At 48.3% G+C, this 17,585-nt stretch overlaps 1 protein-coding gene across 1 annotated transcript in view; it reads left to right on the top strand.

Moving 5' to 3' along the window:
• Window positions 1-3,727: 3,727 nt before the first annotated feature.
• Window positions 3,728-17,585, top strand: part of SWSAP1 (SWIM-type zinc finger 7 associated protein 1) — a 31,525-nt gene continuing 17,667 nt past the window's right edge. Inside the window, exon 1 of the mRNA XM_083483169.1 lies at window positions 3,728-3,858. Coding sequence (XP_083339295.1) covers window positions 3,751-3,858 — 108 coding nt within the window. The 5' untranslated portion in view covers window positions 3,728-3,750. The remainder of the gene's footprint in view (window positions 3,859-17,585) is intronic.

Genomic DNA, 17,585 nt, shown 5'->3' with positions numbered 1-17,585 from the left:
CAGAATCAGGGAAGTTCAGTGCTCTGCCCTGTGATAGAGAGAGGTGAGTCTTCTAGTTTCTCCCCAGTCCTTGGGAGAACTGTAGCACACCCAGCTTTGTTACCCTTCCAAACCTTCTCCTACCAGCTCTTTCTTTCTCCCTAGCATGACCTTTGCTCCTCCCCGGTTGCCATAGAGAGGGACCAGTCTTGTCAGCCCTCTGATAAGGTGCAGGTGCTCCACCTTATCCATGCCATCTCGATAAATATTTCAGAGCACCCTCCGGGCAGACATTTCCCCCCATTAATCACCCATTAGCTGAGAGTGGGTACATGAGATGGATCACCTGGGCAGACCATGATTCAATCACTGCCTTCCCAGGGGCTCTCCTTTTACAAGCCAGTCCATCATCCTAGGTGGAGACAGGCAGGGTGGATTGCTGCCTGCAAATGCCCGGCCAGGTGATTTTGGGTGGGGGTGGTGGGTGAGCATGGCACAGCAAGACAAGCAAAGAAAACGACCCTCTTCAGATGTTCTCATGCCACCCCTTGGGCATGTGGGTGGCATGAGAACAAATGTCTTGGGTTACAGACACTTCAGGTTACAAACATTTCAGGTTACAGACTCCACTAACCCAGAAATAGTACCTCGGGTTAAGAACTTTGCTTCAGGATGAGAACAGAAATCATGCTCCGGTGGCGCGGCAGCAGCAGGAGGCCCCATTAGCTAAAGTGGTGCTTCAGGTTAAGAACAGCTTCAGGTTAAGAACGGACCTCCAGAACGAATTAAGTTCTTAACCCGAGGTATCACTGTACTATCTCTAATGGTGATGTGTGCATTTCTGCAGTGAGAGGGGTAAGGGGAAGAGAAATGTTTGCATGTATATCTCTCTGAGCATTTATTTGTGTCTGGTAGTGTGTTATTGTGCCCTTGTCTTGGTCTGGGCATGGGGCCACTCCACACATGGCATTCCTCATATGTGGGTGTGAAAGACTGCAGCAAAAACTTGCATCTGTTTGCAGTGCATCACCATCTAGAAAGATCATGTATGTGCCTATTTCACTTCATGTCTCTGTGTGTGTGCTAAGCAGCTAAGCACCTACAGGTTTTTACCTGCAACAGGGTGAACCCCGGGTTATTATTATTATTATTATTATTTTATTTTGCAACTCTTGATGAACATCAATCATGTCCCTGTATCTTATCATACACTGGGCAACATAACAAAAAGACATTAAGACATTTTTAATGACTGCTACTTCTCTCCTTCCCATCCTTCCTTTTACCATTGCTTGGAATGAGTCTATACTCTGGGTGGACAACTGATGGGTCTTGCTTGCATCCCCTAGAATACAAGAGAACATTGCCCAGTTGATGATGGTGACGATGACAACAACAACAACAACTTATTATTTATACCCTGCCTGTCTGACTGGGTTGTCCCAGCCACTCTGAACAGCTTCCAACATTATTATTTTTAAAAAAACTTAGCAAACTTCAAACCTTTACAACTTCCTGATACAGGGTTGCCATCAGATGTCTTTGGAAAGTCGTATAATTGTATAAGATGCCTCTCCAAAACTGCATCTCTCCCAGAAGTACCAGCAATGGTTTTTACACAGTCCTGTAATTTTGCACACTTAGCTCCCCTTTGTGGACTGGGCCCTGCTCCAGTGTTGACCCATGGACAATTGCAGCATGATCATCTCACATGTGGGTGGGTGTTGGTGTAAAAAGGGATCTCACAGGTGTTTTGTTCCTGCATCCATGAAGAAGAAGAAGAAAATCTTGTAACATGAAGTGACTCTTTTCCTCTGAAGAGACGTCTAGTCTCCTTCCTGCCTCCTTCTCTCCCTCTGTTATTTCCAGATTCGTTAACCAACCAAGCAGAGCTTTAGGCATACGAAATAGCAACGTCCCAGCTGGCAGAGTGCAGTGAAGCAAATGTGTTGGCTAGCTGCGAACATCTTTGGGCATGTGGAACGTGCATGGTCACCGTTGATCTAAGTGCAATCAATAGGAGTGGTTTGCCTGCAACATGCCCTGTTTGGGGAAAGCTGGCAAGCAAGGGGTGAGGAGACAGGGCTATTTAACAGCTGAAAGGCCAAGCATGGTGGGATATTGATTGTAGGTCCTCCTATGAGGCCAAGTCTAAAGTTGGTCTGGGCAACCTTAAGGGCAACAGAAGAGAAAGCAGACAGATCTATACCTGCCGCTGGGGGACAGAATACACAAGGCAATCTACAGAGGCACCCTGAAAAGAACAGGGCCCAAGTTTTTGCACAACTTCAGTCCCAATAGGGCTTGTTCAGGGAACCTTCCCCACAGGCTGATTAGAGTGGGGTTGACATCTTGGCCTGCCCTATAGGGCCTAGTTCTGCACTGGAGCTGAAATGAGCAGCTGCAAAGATCTGAAAATTGGCCAGGACCTAATATGCCACTATTGAGACTTTTGAAAGGTGACGTTTGAAAGATTTAATGGGAGGTTTTAACTTTAAAACATGAGTTATTTAGATGGCTGACATCTCTTGACTTTCAACATTAAAACAACAGCAATAGAGTACAGGATAGCTGACAGTTTTTGAGATGTTTTGCTTACCTGCCAACATGGAGAAATGAAAAACAGAGACCAGGAAGTGTAAACCATTCCATTTCCCAGAATAAAAATTCATGTTCAATAACTGAGTGACAAAACTGGAGAAGGTTGCCAAATGTCACATTTTTGCTGGGTTTTCTTGCAGCTTGACCACGTTCCTGATCCTCTCAGTGACTCTGCTCCTACTTCTCTGCACCTCAAGCTGGTTTCTATGAAGCTTTTTCAGGAGAACTTCCTTAGGTGGCTGGTTGCCCATGTGATGGGCTGGGTCTGTTTGCCCTGCCCCCAATTCAGCAGCTCTTAGGGGTGCCTCACCTCATGGCAAGCCCAGTACACAACTCAGTTGCATCCTCTTCACTTGGCACCTGTCCTCCACCCACCCCCTTTGCAGGGCCCACCTGCCTCCCTGCCGCATCCCAGTCAGAAGTGAGAAAGAAAACATACTTCTGTCTCCGCCACCCCTGCAAAGAAACCCATTTTTTAAAAGAAAATGTTTGCATCCTCCCTGAATTGCCTGCCAGCAGCTGCCAACGCTGCCTCAGCCCACTCCAAATTCAGAGAGGGGGGGGTGGGAGGCGGCACCCACGTGCCCAGCTAAGTTTCCATCCCTCCTGACATCTCCACTCTCCCCCACCCCCACCCCCGGGGCATTTGGGCTCCTGGGGAAAGTGGCACCAGGCTAGATGGCAGCTGAGCCCAGCCCTTTTCTGGGCTTGAAGTCGCTTTTGGCAAGGGAGGGGTCACACCTCCTGTTTCCATGGGGTGCGTTTCCCGCCCCCCCCCCATGTCTGCCAAGGTAGCTTGTGTTTTAAGCTGGGTGGGGTGGTACTCGGGCATCTCTCTGCGCTCTAGGCCAGGGCTGCGCCTCTCTGTGCGCGCGTCCATCAGGGCGCAGGAGGGCTGGTGTTTTCGCTCCCCCGTTTTTGTACTCCGGGATGTGGGGTCGGGAGCCAGGAAGGGACTAGGATGGGTGGTGTGTTTTCCCCTCCCCTCCCAGAAACATGGAGGTTTCTGGACGAGGGAGGGTGGGAAAGAGGAAGCATCGGCAGGGATCGTAGAGAGAAGGGAGGAGGAGAAGGTGGGAGGGAGGGAGAGAGGGAAGGAGGAGGGCGTAATCTCCATGCACACACCAGGATGGGATTCCATCAGAAATCCAGGGCTTTCCTCAGCTGGGAATGGACCGCGGAGAAGAGAAGAGGGTGGAAGAGGCTGAGGCAGCCTTTGGGAAGCTCCCATCAGTATTGGAGAGGCCAAAAAAGGAAACGGGGGAAAGACCCACACGGGTGAGTCGGGGGCTTATCTGTCTGTCTTGTCTCTTTCTCGGTTTCGATCAGGGCGGAATCTCTGCTTGGAGCCTCCAGATTTCAAGGCAACCCCGATTTGTCTTCTCTCCCCCCCCCCCGCCCCACGTTTCTGCTCTTGCGTGTTCCAGACTGGACAGGTCTCCTGGTGTATTTCAGCTGCTCCGGGAAGATGGCATTATTGCTAAGGTGTGGCAGGGGGAGAGGAAAGAGGGCTGCTCTGAACTCCCACCCGCCCCCCACCCCGCTCCAATTATTTTTTTTTAACACCTTCGTATTTCCCTCTGTTCCCATGGCTAAATCCTATCCCGTGTGTGTGTGTTGTGGTGTTGTGCTGCTGCTTTATTAATTCCCCCCACCTGACTTTCTTAGCCCCCACTCCCGGGGGGGGGGAGTTAATATTTCCTCCACCAGCTTTCCCAACTGACACTCTTGTGAGAAGGAGGAGAGGGATTGAAATGTCATTTCTGTAACCTGCTTCACGACCATGAAATTGTGGGAGGTATATATGTATGCATTTTTGTATGAATTTAATTAGGAAGCAAGAATGTACTCCTATTCTTTCCATCTTGAAGAATGGTTTAAAGGTATTCCCAACATTTCCAATCTCTTGATATGAGGTTCTTAATGTTTTTGGATTATTATTTTTTAAAATTACCTCCTGAATTTCTCTATCTAAAGAACGACCCTGGAGGCTTCTCTTGGGCCAAAAGGCCAGACAAAAACATTAAAAATGACAGCAGTATTGTTCTGTTTTTTTGGTTTTTTTTAAAGAAATGATTGGCTTCATGCTCCTTTGTGAACTTAACATTTTAAAATATTTTATTTATTTTTATGTTTAAAATGCACTCTTCCTAAATCTACTTATCCATACAGTTTCCCAATGGAATCTCTGGATTGGGGTGGGGGGTGGGGGATGGGATTACTAAGGAAAAACTGAGTAACAAAAAATACTCTTCTGAAAATCCAGCACTAGAGATGGCTTGATTTGTCTTGGGAAGATATTGATCTTCAGAAATGTTTGCATTCAAAGTTGCATCTTAAGTCACTTATAGAAAAGCCCTTATTAAAGCCTTAAGGGGACAGGGAGGCCAAATGACATAAGGCAGAAAGAGCTGGTCTGGCTTCCTCCATCCAAACCTTTCACCTTCCATTTCCTATCACCAGAGCAAAAACATGCCTTCTTTCTGATCGGCAGTCAGTGTGCATGTGGGGAGGAGGGAGAGAGAGAGCGAGAGAAGTTAACTAAAGCTTATCCTTCCGCCTGGGGCTATATGGATCCAAGGCTGAGCGAACCCAGTTGCCAGATGGTTCCAGTATCTCCAATTCCCCCTGGATTGCATCTCACGTTGCCTGGTGCAAATGGCCCTCGTCAGATACCAGCGCAACAGACTGGATGTTAGAGGTGTGATCTGGAGTCGTCCATCAATGGGATTCATTGCCAGAGCCTCTAGCCTTTCAACCAGGCTCTCAGCAATTATGACTGTGGGCTTTGGTTTGGTTTTCAAAGCGGAGTGGGCAGATGGGAGCTGGCCTTGGTGCTGGAATTCAGCGGCACTTGAGGGCTGTAGCAAGCATGCAGCCGAGTAGAAAATAGCTTGGCTTGAATTTAACATGGTCCAGTATTGCTAGGGCTGACCCTGCCATGCAACCCGCGTCAGGGTGGGGAAGCTGGAGGCTTGAGTCTGAAAGTTGTAGCAAGACTTTTAAAAAGTGTTGGCCCCAGCAGGGAGGCACCATTTGAGGTCGTAAGGGACGCGGATAGCACTGTGGGTTAAACCACAGAGCCTAGGACTTGCTGATCAGAAGGTCGGTGGTTCAAATCCCCGCAATGGGGTGAGCTCCTTTTGCTTGGTCCCTGCTCCTGCCAACCTAGCAGTTCAAAAGCACGGAGTGCAAGTAGATAAATAGGTACCGCTCTAGCGGGAAGGTAAACAGTGTTTCCGTGCGCTGCTCTGGTTTGCCAGAAGTGGCTTAGTCATGTTGGCCACATGACCCGGAAGCTGTACGCCGGCTCCCTCGGCCAATAAAGTGAGATGAGTGCTGCAACCCCAGAGTCGGCCACGACTGGACCTAATGGTCAGGGGTCCCTTTACCTTTACAGGAAGCAAAAGCTCTTGGGCCAACACAGATCGCTGCTTCAACAACCTAAGGAAACTTCAGCCAACAAGCAGAATATTATGAAGGTTTTGCTTTCAGGGTGCCTGGCAACAGAGGTTTGGAAAGTAGGTGGGCTGAAGTGTGTGTTGGGGGGGGGGGAGGAATAAACAACAAGAGGAAACTATTTACCTTTAGAGAAGCCACGAAACCCATCAGTCCTTATTCCCAAGCTTTTCCCACTCCCCATAAAACATAGACACCTTCCTTCCTCCCCACAGTTCCCTTTTTTTTGTCATCCAAGAAAAGAGAGACGGCCTGATGCATACAATCATTTTCGGAGATCTGGGTTCCAAACATTTATTTTGCCTCCATCTCTTCATCTGTTGAAGTGGTAGGAATTGTGGGCCATTTACCAGCTGACAGGTGAACATATGGCACACATAGTAATTTTAAGTCTGTAACATTGTACTGAGGGGCGTTTTGCTACATATCTGCATCTGGTGAAATCTCGTGAAGTAAAGGGAGTAGTAAAATTCTCTCCTCCAAATGACTGGTGTACCATACAGTTCTGTACATACTCCGGAAAGCCGTTGTTTTGTAATTGGTGTTCCGTGTTTGGCTAGTGACTGCCTTTGTTAGGGCACTAGATCTTAAAAGTGTGGGATAGGTCACACCATGGAGACTCAGTGGGGGTCCTCCCTTAAGTCCAAACCATTGTCTAGCACTGAACAAACCATTGCCTCTGTAAAGATAAAGGTAAAGGGACCCCTGACCATTTGGTCCAGTCGTGGCCAACTCTGGGGTTGCAGAGCTCATCTTGCTTTATTGGCCAAGGGAGCCGGCGTACAGCTTCTGGGTCATGTGGCCAGCATGACTAAGCCGCTTCTGGCAAACCAGAGCAGTGCACGGAAACGCCATTTACCTTCCCGCCGAAGCAGTACCTATTTATCTACTTGCACTTTGACGTGCTTTCAAACTGCTAGGTTGGCAGGAGCAGGGACCGAGCAATGGGAGCTCACCCCGTCGCAGGGATTCGAACCGCCGACCTTCTGATTGGCAAGCCCTAGGCTCTGTGGTTTAACCCACAGCACCACCCGTGTCCCAGCTGAACATGTAGTTATCTCATAATGCTGCAATCCTGTGCACTCACACTTGAGAGTCAGTCCCACTGAAATGAGTGGGACTTACTCCTTGATACGTTGGTGCAACACAGGGCCAAAGCAACTGTGACTCAGGAAGTACCTGGTGCAGTGTCGGAGCTTGGAGTCTCAAATTTCAGTGGTGCCCTGTCTGACACCAAAATTTGGTGCTCCCTGCCTCTCGTGATGCATTCTAAATACAGTGGTGCCTCGCAAGACGAAAAGAATCCGTTCTGTGATTCTCTTCATCTAGCGTTTTTTTCGTCTTGCGAAGCAAACCCATTGAAGGATTAGCGGATTAGCGCTATTAGCGGCTTTTAGCGGCTTATCTGCTGATCGGATCAGCTGATAAGCGGTTTAGCGGCTTAGAAAAAGGGAGGGGGGAAAACCAGCAGGAACTCGCAAGACATTGAAGCAAACCCATAGGAAATTCGTTTTGCGAAGCACCTCCAAAACGGAAAACTCTTTCGTCTAGCGAGTTTTCCGTCTTGCGAGGCATTCGTCTTGCGGGGCACCACTGTAATAGTTGCAGCATCCTCTACAGCAAGGGTGTCCAACTGGTCGAGTTTTCGCTGTGAGGCAGATAGTTTTATTAGCGATTTTATTGGGGAGTGACTTTTCCCCTTTCCCCTTTCCTTAGTTTACCTGAACCCCCTAAAAAGGGACTTTCCCCCCTTAAAAAAGCTCAGCAACTTTGACCTGAACCCCAGCATCCCCAGGGCTCCGTGCCCAGCTGAACTGGTTGTGCTCCTCTAAATTCGCTTCTTCCTGGTGTGGCCTTCAGCAAGCCACAGTCTCTCAGTCTCAGCCCTCCATCTGCAATATGGGTAGTAGTGGGGGGGGGGTTTCAGCTGGAGGATGCCAGAGTGCAGTTCTGGCAGCTCTCAGGTGGACGCCATTGCGGGCAGGCGCTCCCCCTGCCCGCTTCTTACCTTGACATACTTCTGAGAAGCCCAAAACAAGCTTTCCAAGTCAATATGGAAGCTGGCCAGTCTTTTCAAGGCCAAATGAAAGCTGACCAGTGTGCATAAGTCTACAGTTCTTTGTGGCTCTGTGTCTCCACTTAGCTCCTAGCTGCTCCTAGCCATAATTGGTCAAGCTATGGGGCAGGGCCAATTTGAGAGCCAGTGTGGTGTAGTGGTTAAGAGCGGTAGTCACGTAATCTGGGGAACCGGGTTCGCGTCTCTGCTCCTCCACATGCAGCTGCTGGGTGACCTTGGGCTAGTCACACTTCTCTGAAGTCTCTCAGCCCCACTCACCTCACAGAGTGTTTGTTGTGGGGGAGGAAGGGAAAGGAGAATGTTAGGCGCTTTGAGACTCCTGAAGGGGAGTGAAAGGCGGGATATCAAATCCAAACTCTTCTCTTCTTCTTCTTCTTGTATTTCCTTTTCTTCAATCTGTCTCTGTGCTGGTGCGGGGGGGGGGGTTACCGTGCGGCGTGGTCTGAGTCCGGTTCTAGGTCGAGGGTCTGGAGACTGTCCATCAAGGGCGTAGCGGGGTCCAAGGCAAGGAGCCGGGCGTGGTCAGGAACTCTGGAAGAGCAGGTCAGGGTGCTGGCAGGAACAGGTTTCCAACAATGTTGCTCCCACAACCTGGGACTGGGCTGACTGGCCTTTATCTCCTCTGAGGCCTAGGGTGGTCCCAGCCCACAGGTGACTCACCTCTCCTGGCCTGGAGGCAAGCACTCCTCCTGAGAGAACTTATTTCCCTCCGCCTCTCTGCCCTGATCCTCTGCAGCTCAGGAGAGGCTGGAGGGTTACTGGACCCAGAGGCAACCTCACCTTCCCCTTACAGGGCTGGGAGAGGAGCACCTGTAGGCAATGGGTCCTTGATCACCTCTGGAGCCATAGCGGATTCAGCTGGCATCTGCTCCTGAGGATCCGGAACAGGTGAGGGCCCTTCAGATTCAAGCCCCTGCCCCGGCTCAGCCAGCCCTGGAGGTGGGGATTCCTGTGCAGGCTGGGAATCCTCAGGTTCAGCCTCTGAATCCGATTCCCAGGCCATCACAGTCTCCTTTGTAGTTGAGGCAAATTTTAACTTTTCCATCCAGGTCTCTACCTGCACAGGGACCCTTCTGAGCTGCCCTAGCCATCTGCCTGAATCTAAGAGAATGAGGGGGTGCATTTATTTGACCTGCACCAGAACCAGGGGCCACCCCCAAACCAGCTAGGGAGACGGCTTGCCATAGTTTTAAACACCTCTGTGGGCAGTCAATGCGACTGTTGTCAAACCAGCATCCGTCAGGGCTGCCCCAAGTCACCCGGCAATTTATTGTAACAATTTCATGGTGAGTTCCGGCACCTATTTATCTTGAAAGAAAGCACTGAATTTGGGGGACAAAAAAACCTGACTAAACTGTGAGTAAATATCTCTGACAGGGCTGTTACAAAGCACTTTGAACATTTGAAAACACTCTACCAATGTTACATGGTGATGCAATTGTTAATAAATATGGATAAGATTGGGCTGCAAAGATGCACACATGTTACAGACAAATTAGTTTAGGAGTAACTCGCTACCTTCTCTGAGAACCCTGGGAGCTAGTTCTGTAAGAGGAGGGGAGATTTCCAGCAAGGAGTTCTGTATAGTGTTTGAGCTTTCATCAAACTACGGTTCTCAGGATTTTTTGTGGAAGACAAGAGCAAAAGTAGAACCAAGATACAGAGGAGTGCTGGGATCTGAATGCATAATATAATAATAATAATAATAATAATAATAATAATAATAATAATAATAATAATAATTTATTTATACCCCGCCCATCTGGCTGGGTTTCCCCAGCCACTCTGGGCGGCTTCCAAAAGAATATTAAAATACTGTGATACATCAAACATTAAAAGCTTCCCTAAACAGGGCTGCCTTCAGATGTCTTCTAAAAGTCTGGTAGTTGTTGTTCTCTTTGACATCTGATGGGAGGGCGTTCCACAGGGAGGGCGCCACTACCGAGAAGGCCCTCTGCCTGGTTCCCTGTAACTTGGCTTCTCACAGTGAGGGAGCCGCCAGAAGGCCCTCGGTGCTGGACCTCAGTGTCCGGGTAGAACAATGGAGGTGGAGACGCTCCTTCAGGTATACTGGACCAAGGCCGTTTAGGGCTTTAAAGGTCAGCACCAACACTTTGAATTGTGCTCGGAAACGTACTGGGAGTCATGTGAGTCACAGCCTGAAACGTTACTCTACCCAGTGGGTCCCCAAATTAGGGGATCTTCATGATTCATTGCAACATAATGTAAAGGGATCTTGGCCAGTAGAATCAGCAGAGCTGGGCTGTTGCCTGTCGTTCAGAGATATGGCCTTGTGCCGAATTGATTGCATCCCTGTATAGGGAAGTTTTTGATGTTTTATTGTGCTTTTAATATTCTGTTGGGAGCTGCCCAGAGTGGCTGGGGCAACCTAGTCAGATGGGTGGCATATCATCATCATCATCATCATCATCATCATCATTATCATTACAGTCAAACCTTGGTTTCCAAACACCTCCATTTTAGAATGTTTCAGCTCCCGACCGCTTCCTGAAAACCCGGAAGTAAGTGTTCTGGTTTTTGAGCATTTTTCGGAAGCTGAACATCCGACGTGGCTTCCACTTGAGTGCAGGAAGCTCCTGCAGCCAATCAGAAGCTGCGCCTCGGTTGTCAAACATTTCGGAAGCCGAACGGGCTTCCGGAATGGATTACGTTTGATAACTGAGGGTTGACTATACAGTGGAACTTCAAGTTGTGGACATAATCCATCCTGGAAGCATGTCCGCAACTCAAAGCATTCGCATCCAGGAGCGCTGTGATTTAGCGCTTCTGCGCATGTGCAAGCGACGAAACCCGGAAGTAACTGTTCCAGTACTTCCGGGTTGCCGCAGGATGCAACTTGAAAAGATGTAACCTGAAGCAGACGCAACATGAGGTATGACTGTATTATTTTTAAGACAGCAGAGGTAGAAAGTTGTGCCCAGTTAAGCAAGAGGGCACTTTGTCTAGTCAGAACTAAAAGTAGCCACTGGAAGATGCCTCTCCTTTTCTTTTTCTGTCTCTTTTTTTACAGGCCAAGATGCCTCCTTTGAGACAATTCCCATTGTGGGACTTTGCTGAAGAGGACCCAGCTGAATAGTTGACTGACTAGCTCCCTTCGATGACGGGTATTCTTGGGTATATAATACAGATGGCGTTGTTATTGCTTGAGAATACGCGTAGTTGAGGGGAAGTTGATTCGTCTCCGCAACTGTTGGAAGGTGTTTTCCTGCCTCTCCCTTTCTCTCCCACTTCCTCCACCTCCAGAAGAGCACACACTGTGTCTTCCAGCCTTCCTTGAACAAAGCGAATGGAATGAAGAAACCCTACAAATAAATAAACTCCACTGGAATCATCTTCTTCCAGGCCTTGGACTTCCTGTCCAGATTCCTGCTTGACATATTTAGTATGTAGAATTCATTGCTACTATATCTTGTTGAAGTTCAAAGCTTTACAGGATTCTAAGAACAAAATAGAATAGAAGCTCTCTTACTGAACAAGGGCACAAGCTGCAACCAGGTATTTAAGATATATGCTCCTCTTCCCCCAGAAAGGCAGGTGGACAATCCAGTTGTTTCCTTTTAGATAGAATGTGAATAGCTCTGTTCCGGTGAAATGTTATTATTTATTGAATTTATAAACTGCCCTATACCCAGAGGTCTTCGGGCAGTTCACAAAAAAGATCGCAATATATAAAATCAAAATACCCCCCCCCGAAAGAGCCACATTTTAAAAGGGTATAGGATGTCGATCAGGTTAACCAAAGGCCTGGTTAAAAAGGAATATTCTTGCCTGACGCCTAAAGGTGTATCATGAAGGCGCCAGGCGTACTTCCCTGGGGAGAGCATTCCACAGATGGGGAGCCACTGCAGAAAAGGCCCTGTTCTCGTGTTGCCAACCTCTCAAGGAGGAGGCACACGAAGGAGGGCCTCAGAAGATGGTCTCGGGGTCTGGGTAGGTTCATATGGAAAGAGGCGGTCCTTGAGGTATTGCGGTCCTGAGCAGTTTAAGGCTTTATAGGTCAAAACTAGCACTTGGAATTGGGCCCGGAAACTAATTGGTAGCCAGTGCAGTCAAACCAAGATTGGTGTAATGTGCTCAAACCGTCTTGCTCCGGTGAGCAACCTGAATTCTGTACTAGCTGAAGTTTCCGAACCATCTTCAAAGTTGACTTTGTAACACAGCTTCATGGCATGGCTCACCTGGCTAGCTGGCTCTGGAGTCTCCATGGCCTTTTGCAAGCTAAGCAGGTGCATTCAGAAGCATCTGGTACCTCCCTTTGTTGGGGACAGGAAGCTATTTTCAGCAGAACTGGGCTTATAACTGACTGGTAATGCCCTTCATTCTAAGACCCTTCAGGCTAGTTTCATGGTAGGGTATGCCCCATCCTGTGCTATCCATCTTCCATGATGGGGTGGATATAGGTCAACTCCAAGGCACACAGCAGGTCACCCTCAGTGCATTGACCCCCAAAGGGCAATCACCAAAGGGATTTACTCAATGGCAGGAGCACCACCCTCTTGATGGTTGGCAATAGGCTGAGAGGACTTCAATCCTAGGTGAGAGTTGGGTCTGAGAGGGTGGAATCTCTTAGCTGAGAGAACTGCCCTATGTGAGTGTTGGGGAGGTGGCTGAGATACACATACCTAAGAGCTGAGAGCCACCTATCATTTGGGAGAAGGGCTATGTGTATACTGTGCCCTGTGGAAATTCATGCAATGAGGGGTTTGATTTTGACTACAGTAGCACTTTCTTGTGAGGTAAGCTATTTATGTATACAAGCACAACTGTATTGCAAACTATTGCTGTCTTGATGAGAACTGAAGGCTGTGGTTCTCTGGCCACTTAAAAGCACTGTAGCACTGTATTTTGGATTGCGGTTGCATTATTGGAGCCCTAGTATTTTGCATTTTCTGTTCATTTGCGGCCTTAGGGATGATGAACTGTGGGGTCTGTGGAGCGGGGGGTTCAGCAGGTGCACCTATTAACAAGGTTTTGGCGCAGAAGGAGGTATGGGGCTGGGTGGTGGAAGGGGTCACAGATATTTAAAGCCCACTGCCCCATTTCCTGCATGAGATTTGGGTTGCCATGCCTGTCGGTTTTCCCACTTGGTGCTGTTGTTTTCGGGTGCTAATGCAGCCCATAATAAAAACAGAATCTGGTTGTGGTTGAAGGGGCTGACCTGTTGTGAATTACTGAGACCTGGGTGGATGAGCTGGGTGAGCCAGATTTGTCTGCCTTGATGTTCGCTGCTGCATCAACACACTTCAGAAGGCTGGCTGGGTTCTTTTTGGCTTTTTCCATCTTTTCCATCTTTTCACGAGGCAACCAATCTTCTTGGGAGCAGGATTTGAGGGTTTGAGCCTGGTATTGGGTCAGAAAAACAGAACAGGAGTTTTCCTGGTGCACTGTCCACCCTACTGGTGTTGGCGTAGTCTTGAAGATCGTATTGGAGGACTTCACTATCTATGTTGGGAGAGCTCAGAATTTCATGGCCACCAAGACAACTATGAGGTTATCTCAGGGCATTGTGAACCCAAAATATGTGGCAGATCATCTGCTTAATCTGGTTTTGCTACAGAGTGGTTTGGGAAAGATCCAACAATAGGCTGGGTTCCATCTTACTCAGGTGTCATGGACAAATCACTCCCTGGAACGATTTTGATTATGCGGAGCAGTCTCACCCCTGCAATGGGGGGGTGGGGGGTGGGGACCTATTAGCACATTCTTATGTGTGACTTGGTGACCTCATACGTAAGAGTGACTTTAAGTAAGATGCAGTTGTTATCAGGTACAGTGGTACCTCGGGTTAAGAACTTAATTCATTCTGGAGGTCCGTTCTTACCCTGAGGTACCACTTTAGCTAATGGGGCCTTCCGCTGCCGCCGTGCAATTTCTGTTCTCATCCTGAAGCAAAGTTCTTAACCCGAAGTACTATTTCTGAGTTAGCAGAGTCTGTAACCTGAAGCGTATGTAACCTGAAGCGTCTATAACCCGAGGTACCACTGTAGATGGATAGCTAGAGGTAGATAGAGAGCCACAAAGCTGGAGCCTGAGTGAAGCAACTAGTCTAGATTTATCTCAGACCCTCCAAGTGTCCCTATTTTCCAGGGACAGCCCTGGATTTACAGAAGCTGTCCTGCTTTCTGATTTGATCCCAGAATGTCCTGCTCTTCCTTAGGTCATTCCCATTTTCATTGGATATATGTTGGGAGTTATGGAGTGATGTGACCCCTGAGCCAAAGAGATAAGAAACTCTATAGCCTGTAGAAGACATCTGAAGGCAGCCCTGTATAGAGACGTTTTTTAATGTTTAGTGTTTTATTGAATAGGTTGGCCCTATTTTCATCAGAGAAATGTTAACTAGGAACCAAGACGATTTTCTTACACTGTATCCAACAATGGCGGGCAAAGTGTATTCCTATATATGCTTGGAAGTCAATCCCGCTGGGTCCAATAGGCTCTACTTCCAAGAAAGTGTGCTTGGACTGGACATGTAGGAAGCAGACCTTCACAGAATCAGACCACAGATCTTGTCTTGTCTACTCTGTGCTAGCTAGAAGCAGCTCTCCAGGTTTTCTGACAGAGAAGCATCCCCAGCCTTATCAGGAGATTGAGCCTGAGACATCTTGCATATGAAGCATGTGCAGAGCCCATGAGACAGGGTCAAGCGCCACCACAAGGGAGATGTTCTCATGTGCAGTGTTGATGCTCACCTCCCCTGCCCCGGGGAGGAGAAGCTGAGCAGCAGTAGTTTGATGAGCACCTTTGCTCCCACTGAGTTTGGTGAGAGTGGGGCCATGGCAGTGACAGAAGTTCAGTGGCTTGGGATATGACCCAGGGGAACAGGAAGCAGCAATTCCTGTTTTGTCTCAGGTGGCAAAACCGGATGGGCTACCCCTGGTCATGTGCTTAGGTCTGGTCCCCTTTAATAAGAAATCGTATGGCTCTGCTTCCCCATCTTACACTAACCAGTGTAGGGTGAGGAACTGGATGAAGGTCTTGGACAGTAGGCCCCAAGTACCAAACTCTCTGCAAGGTAAGGTAAAGGTAAAGGACCCCTGGACGGTTAAGTCCAGCCAAAGGTGACTATGGAGTTGTGCCGCTCATCTCACTTTCAGGCCAAGGGAGCCGGCCTTTGTCCACAGACAGTTTTCTGGGACATGTGGCCAGCATGACTAAACTACAGTGGTGCCCCGCAAGACAAATGCCTCACAAGACGGAAAACCCGCTAGACGAAAGGGTTTTCCGTTTTTGAGCTGCTTTGCAAGACGAATTTCCCTATGGGCTTGCTTCGCAAGACAAAAACGTCTTGCGAGTGTTCCGATTTTTTTTTGCTCCCCCCCCTTTTTCTAAGCCGCTAAGCCGCTAATAGCCTTTTAGCCGCTAAGCCTTTAATAGCCGCTAATCCGCTAAACCGCTAATAGCGCTAATCCGTTAAGCCGCTAATAGAGTTGCTTCGCAAGACGAAAAAACCGCTAGACGAAGAGACTCGCGGAACGGATTATTTGCGTCTTGCGAGGCACCACTGTACTTCTGGTGCAACAGAACACAGTGACAGAAACCAGAGTGCATGGAAACGCCATTTACTTTCCCACCACAGCAGTACCTATTTATCTACTTGCACTGGTACGCTTTCAAACTGCTAGGTTGGCAGGAGCTGGGACAGAGCAACGGGAGCTCACCCCGTCGTGGGGATTCGAACTGCCAACCTTCTGATCGGCAAGAGGTTCAGTGGTTTAGACCACAGCGCCACCTGTGTCTCTGCACTGCTAGAGCAACTGGACTTTAGCCTTATAGAGGAACCCTGCAAAGGTCATAATTAAGCCTTGATGCATTCAATGGACTTACTCCCAAGAGGCATATACTGTATAGTATGGCAAACTTAGTTACCCAATGGCTCTTTTCCCAGTTACCCACACACTCTGCCAGATCTTCAATAAAGTCCCCCAGGTAGGGACAGGTGCCAGGTAACCATTGGTGAGGATTAACAGACTGTAGGGCTTCGGTATTCTTTTCCTGGTGAAAGAACTTCACAGCTTCAGATTCAGTATCCAGTTACAGCTTCATGGTCACTTAGGATTGAAGACCACAATGATGATCCCAGGTTTGTGAATCAGTCCACAAGAATCACCAGCCCACAAAAATAATCACTAGCCCACCTGACCAAATATATCCCTTTTAGTGTGAAAGGAATGGTGTGAGGAACCTCCTGCAGGGCTTCCCAGCTTAGTCACCTAGAAGAGATTTTTCACTCGCTGCAGATGAGCAGATATGGTTCATCTGCTCATTCTCGCCAACTCCCAGTCTCACCAATGGAAGAGTGGGGGGGGGGGTGTGAAGAAAAGACAGATAGCTTAAGACCCACCTCGTCTATATAAAATATATATGGTTTAAACATGCAGGCAGGTAGAACACTGTCAGATAACAGACACTTACTCTGTGGGAGACTGACTTGATCATATTGAAGAATAGAAAACTGTGTGGGGAGCCTTTGACTCAGGATTTGTACTGAAGGGTGAATCTTTTGAAGAACCTTGTTGTAAATTTGAGAACCTTTTGCAGAATGGTTTTTTTAAAAGGCTAAGTTTGAAAATAGCATTGTGTGTAGATGTGTGTTTGGTTCTTTACAGGAGAGCTTCAGGTCCAGGAAATGGCTTTGTCCTTTGACATTCATAAAGGCAGTGATCCAGCTACTGTACTTCAGTCTCTGGTCCATTGAAATATACTCCGAGTCGAGAGTGGATTTCAGCTCATAGTGGTGACGAGGAATGGAAGCCCCCAAAATATCTGCTTTATATACATTATTTGCACAATGGGCTGCACGTGATTGGCTAATTCCGGGATTCTCCTGTAGGCCAATCAGGTTGTGGATTCACTTTCACCTGGAGCTGGATTGGGTGGCTCCTGTGGACCAATCATACTGCTGCATTGTTCTATGACCAGTCAGACTGCTGCATTCTGAATCCTATGGTTCTAGGACCAATCAGACTGCTGCATTTTGGATCCTATTCAACTCAGTACATAACATCTACAGAGCCTCTTGATCAGGCAAGTGGTCTCTTTTCTGCCTGGCCTGGCCCTTCTCGTTGATCGTACCACCCGCTGCAGTTGTGCAAGGCAGTGACTTCCTGGCAGTCCTGCAAGGCTTGCCAAGCTGTGACCCACTCACCATTTAATCTGCCCCACCGCAGCGAAGGCAATTTAGGGTACAGAAATCAATTCCACTGCAATGGATACCAAGCCTAGGGGGCACCACAGGGTTCTGCAACTACAGTGGTGCCCCGCAAGACGAATGCCTCACAAGACGGAAAACTCGCTAGACGAAAGAGTTTTCCGTTTTGGAGGTGCTTCGCAAAACGAATTTCCTATGGGCTTGCTTTGCAAGACGACAATGTCTTGCGAGTTCCTGCTGCTTTTTTCCCCTCCCCTCCTTTTTCTAAGCCGCTAATCTGCTTATCAGCTGATCCAA

Source organism: Podarcis liolepis (assembly GCF_965112155.1).
Source record: "Podarcis liolepis genome assembly, chromosome: 17".
NCBI classification, from domain to species: Eukaryota; Metazoa; Chordata; class Lepidosauria; order Squamata; family Lacertidae; genus Podarcis; species Podarcis liolepis.
Note: the sequence above shows the minus strand (reverse complement) of the source record. Positions and strands in the feature narration are given on the sequence as shown.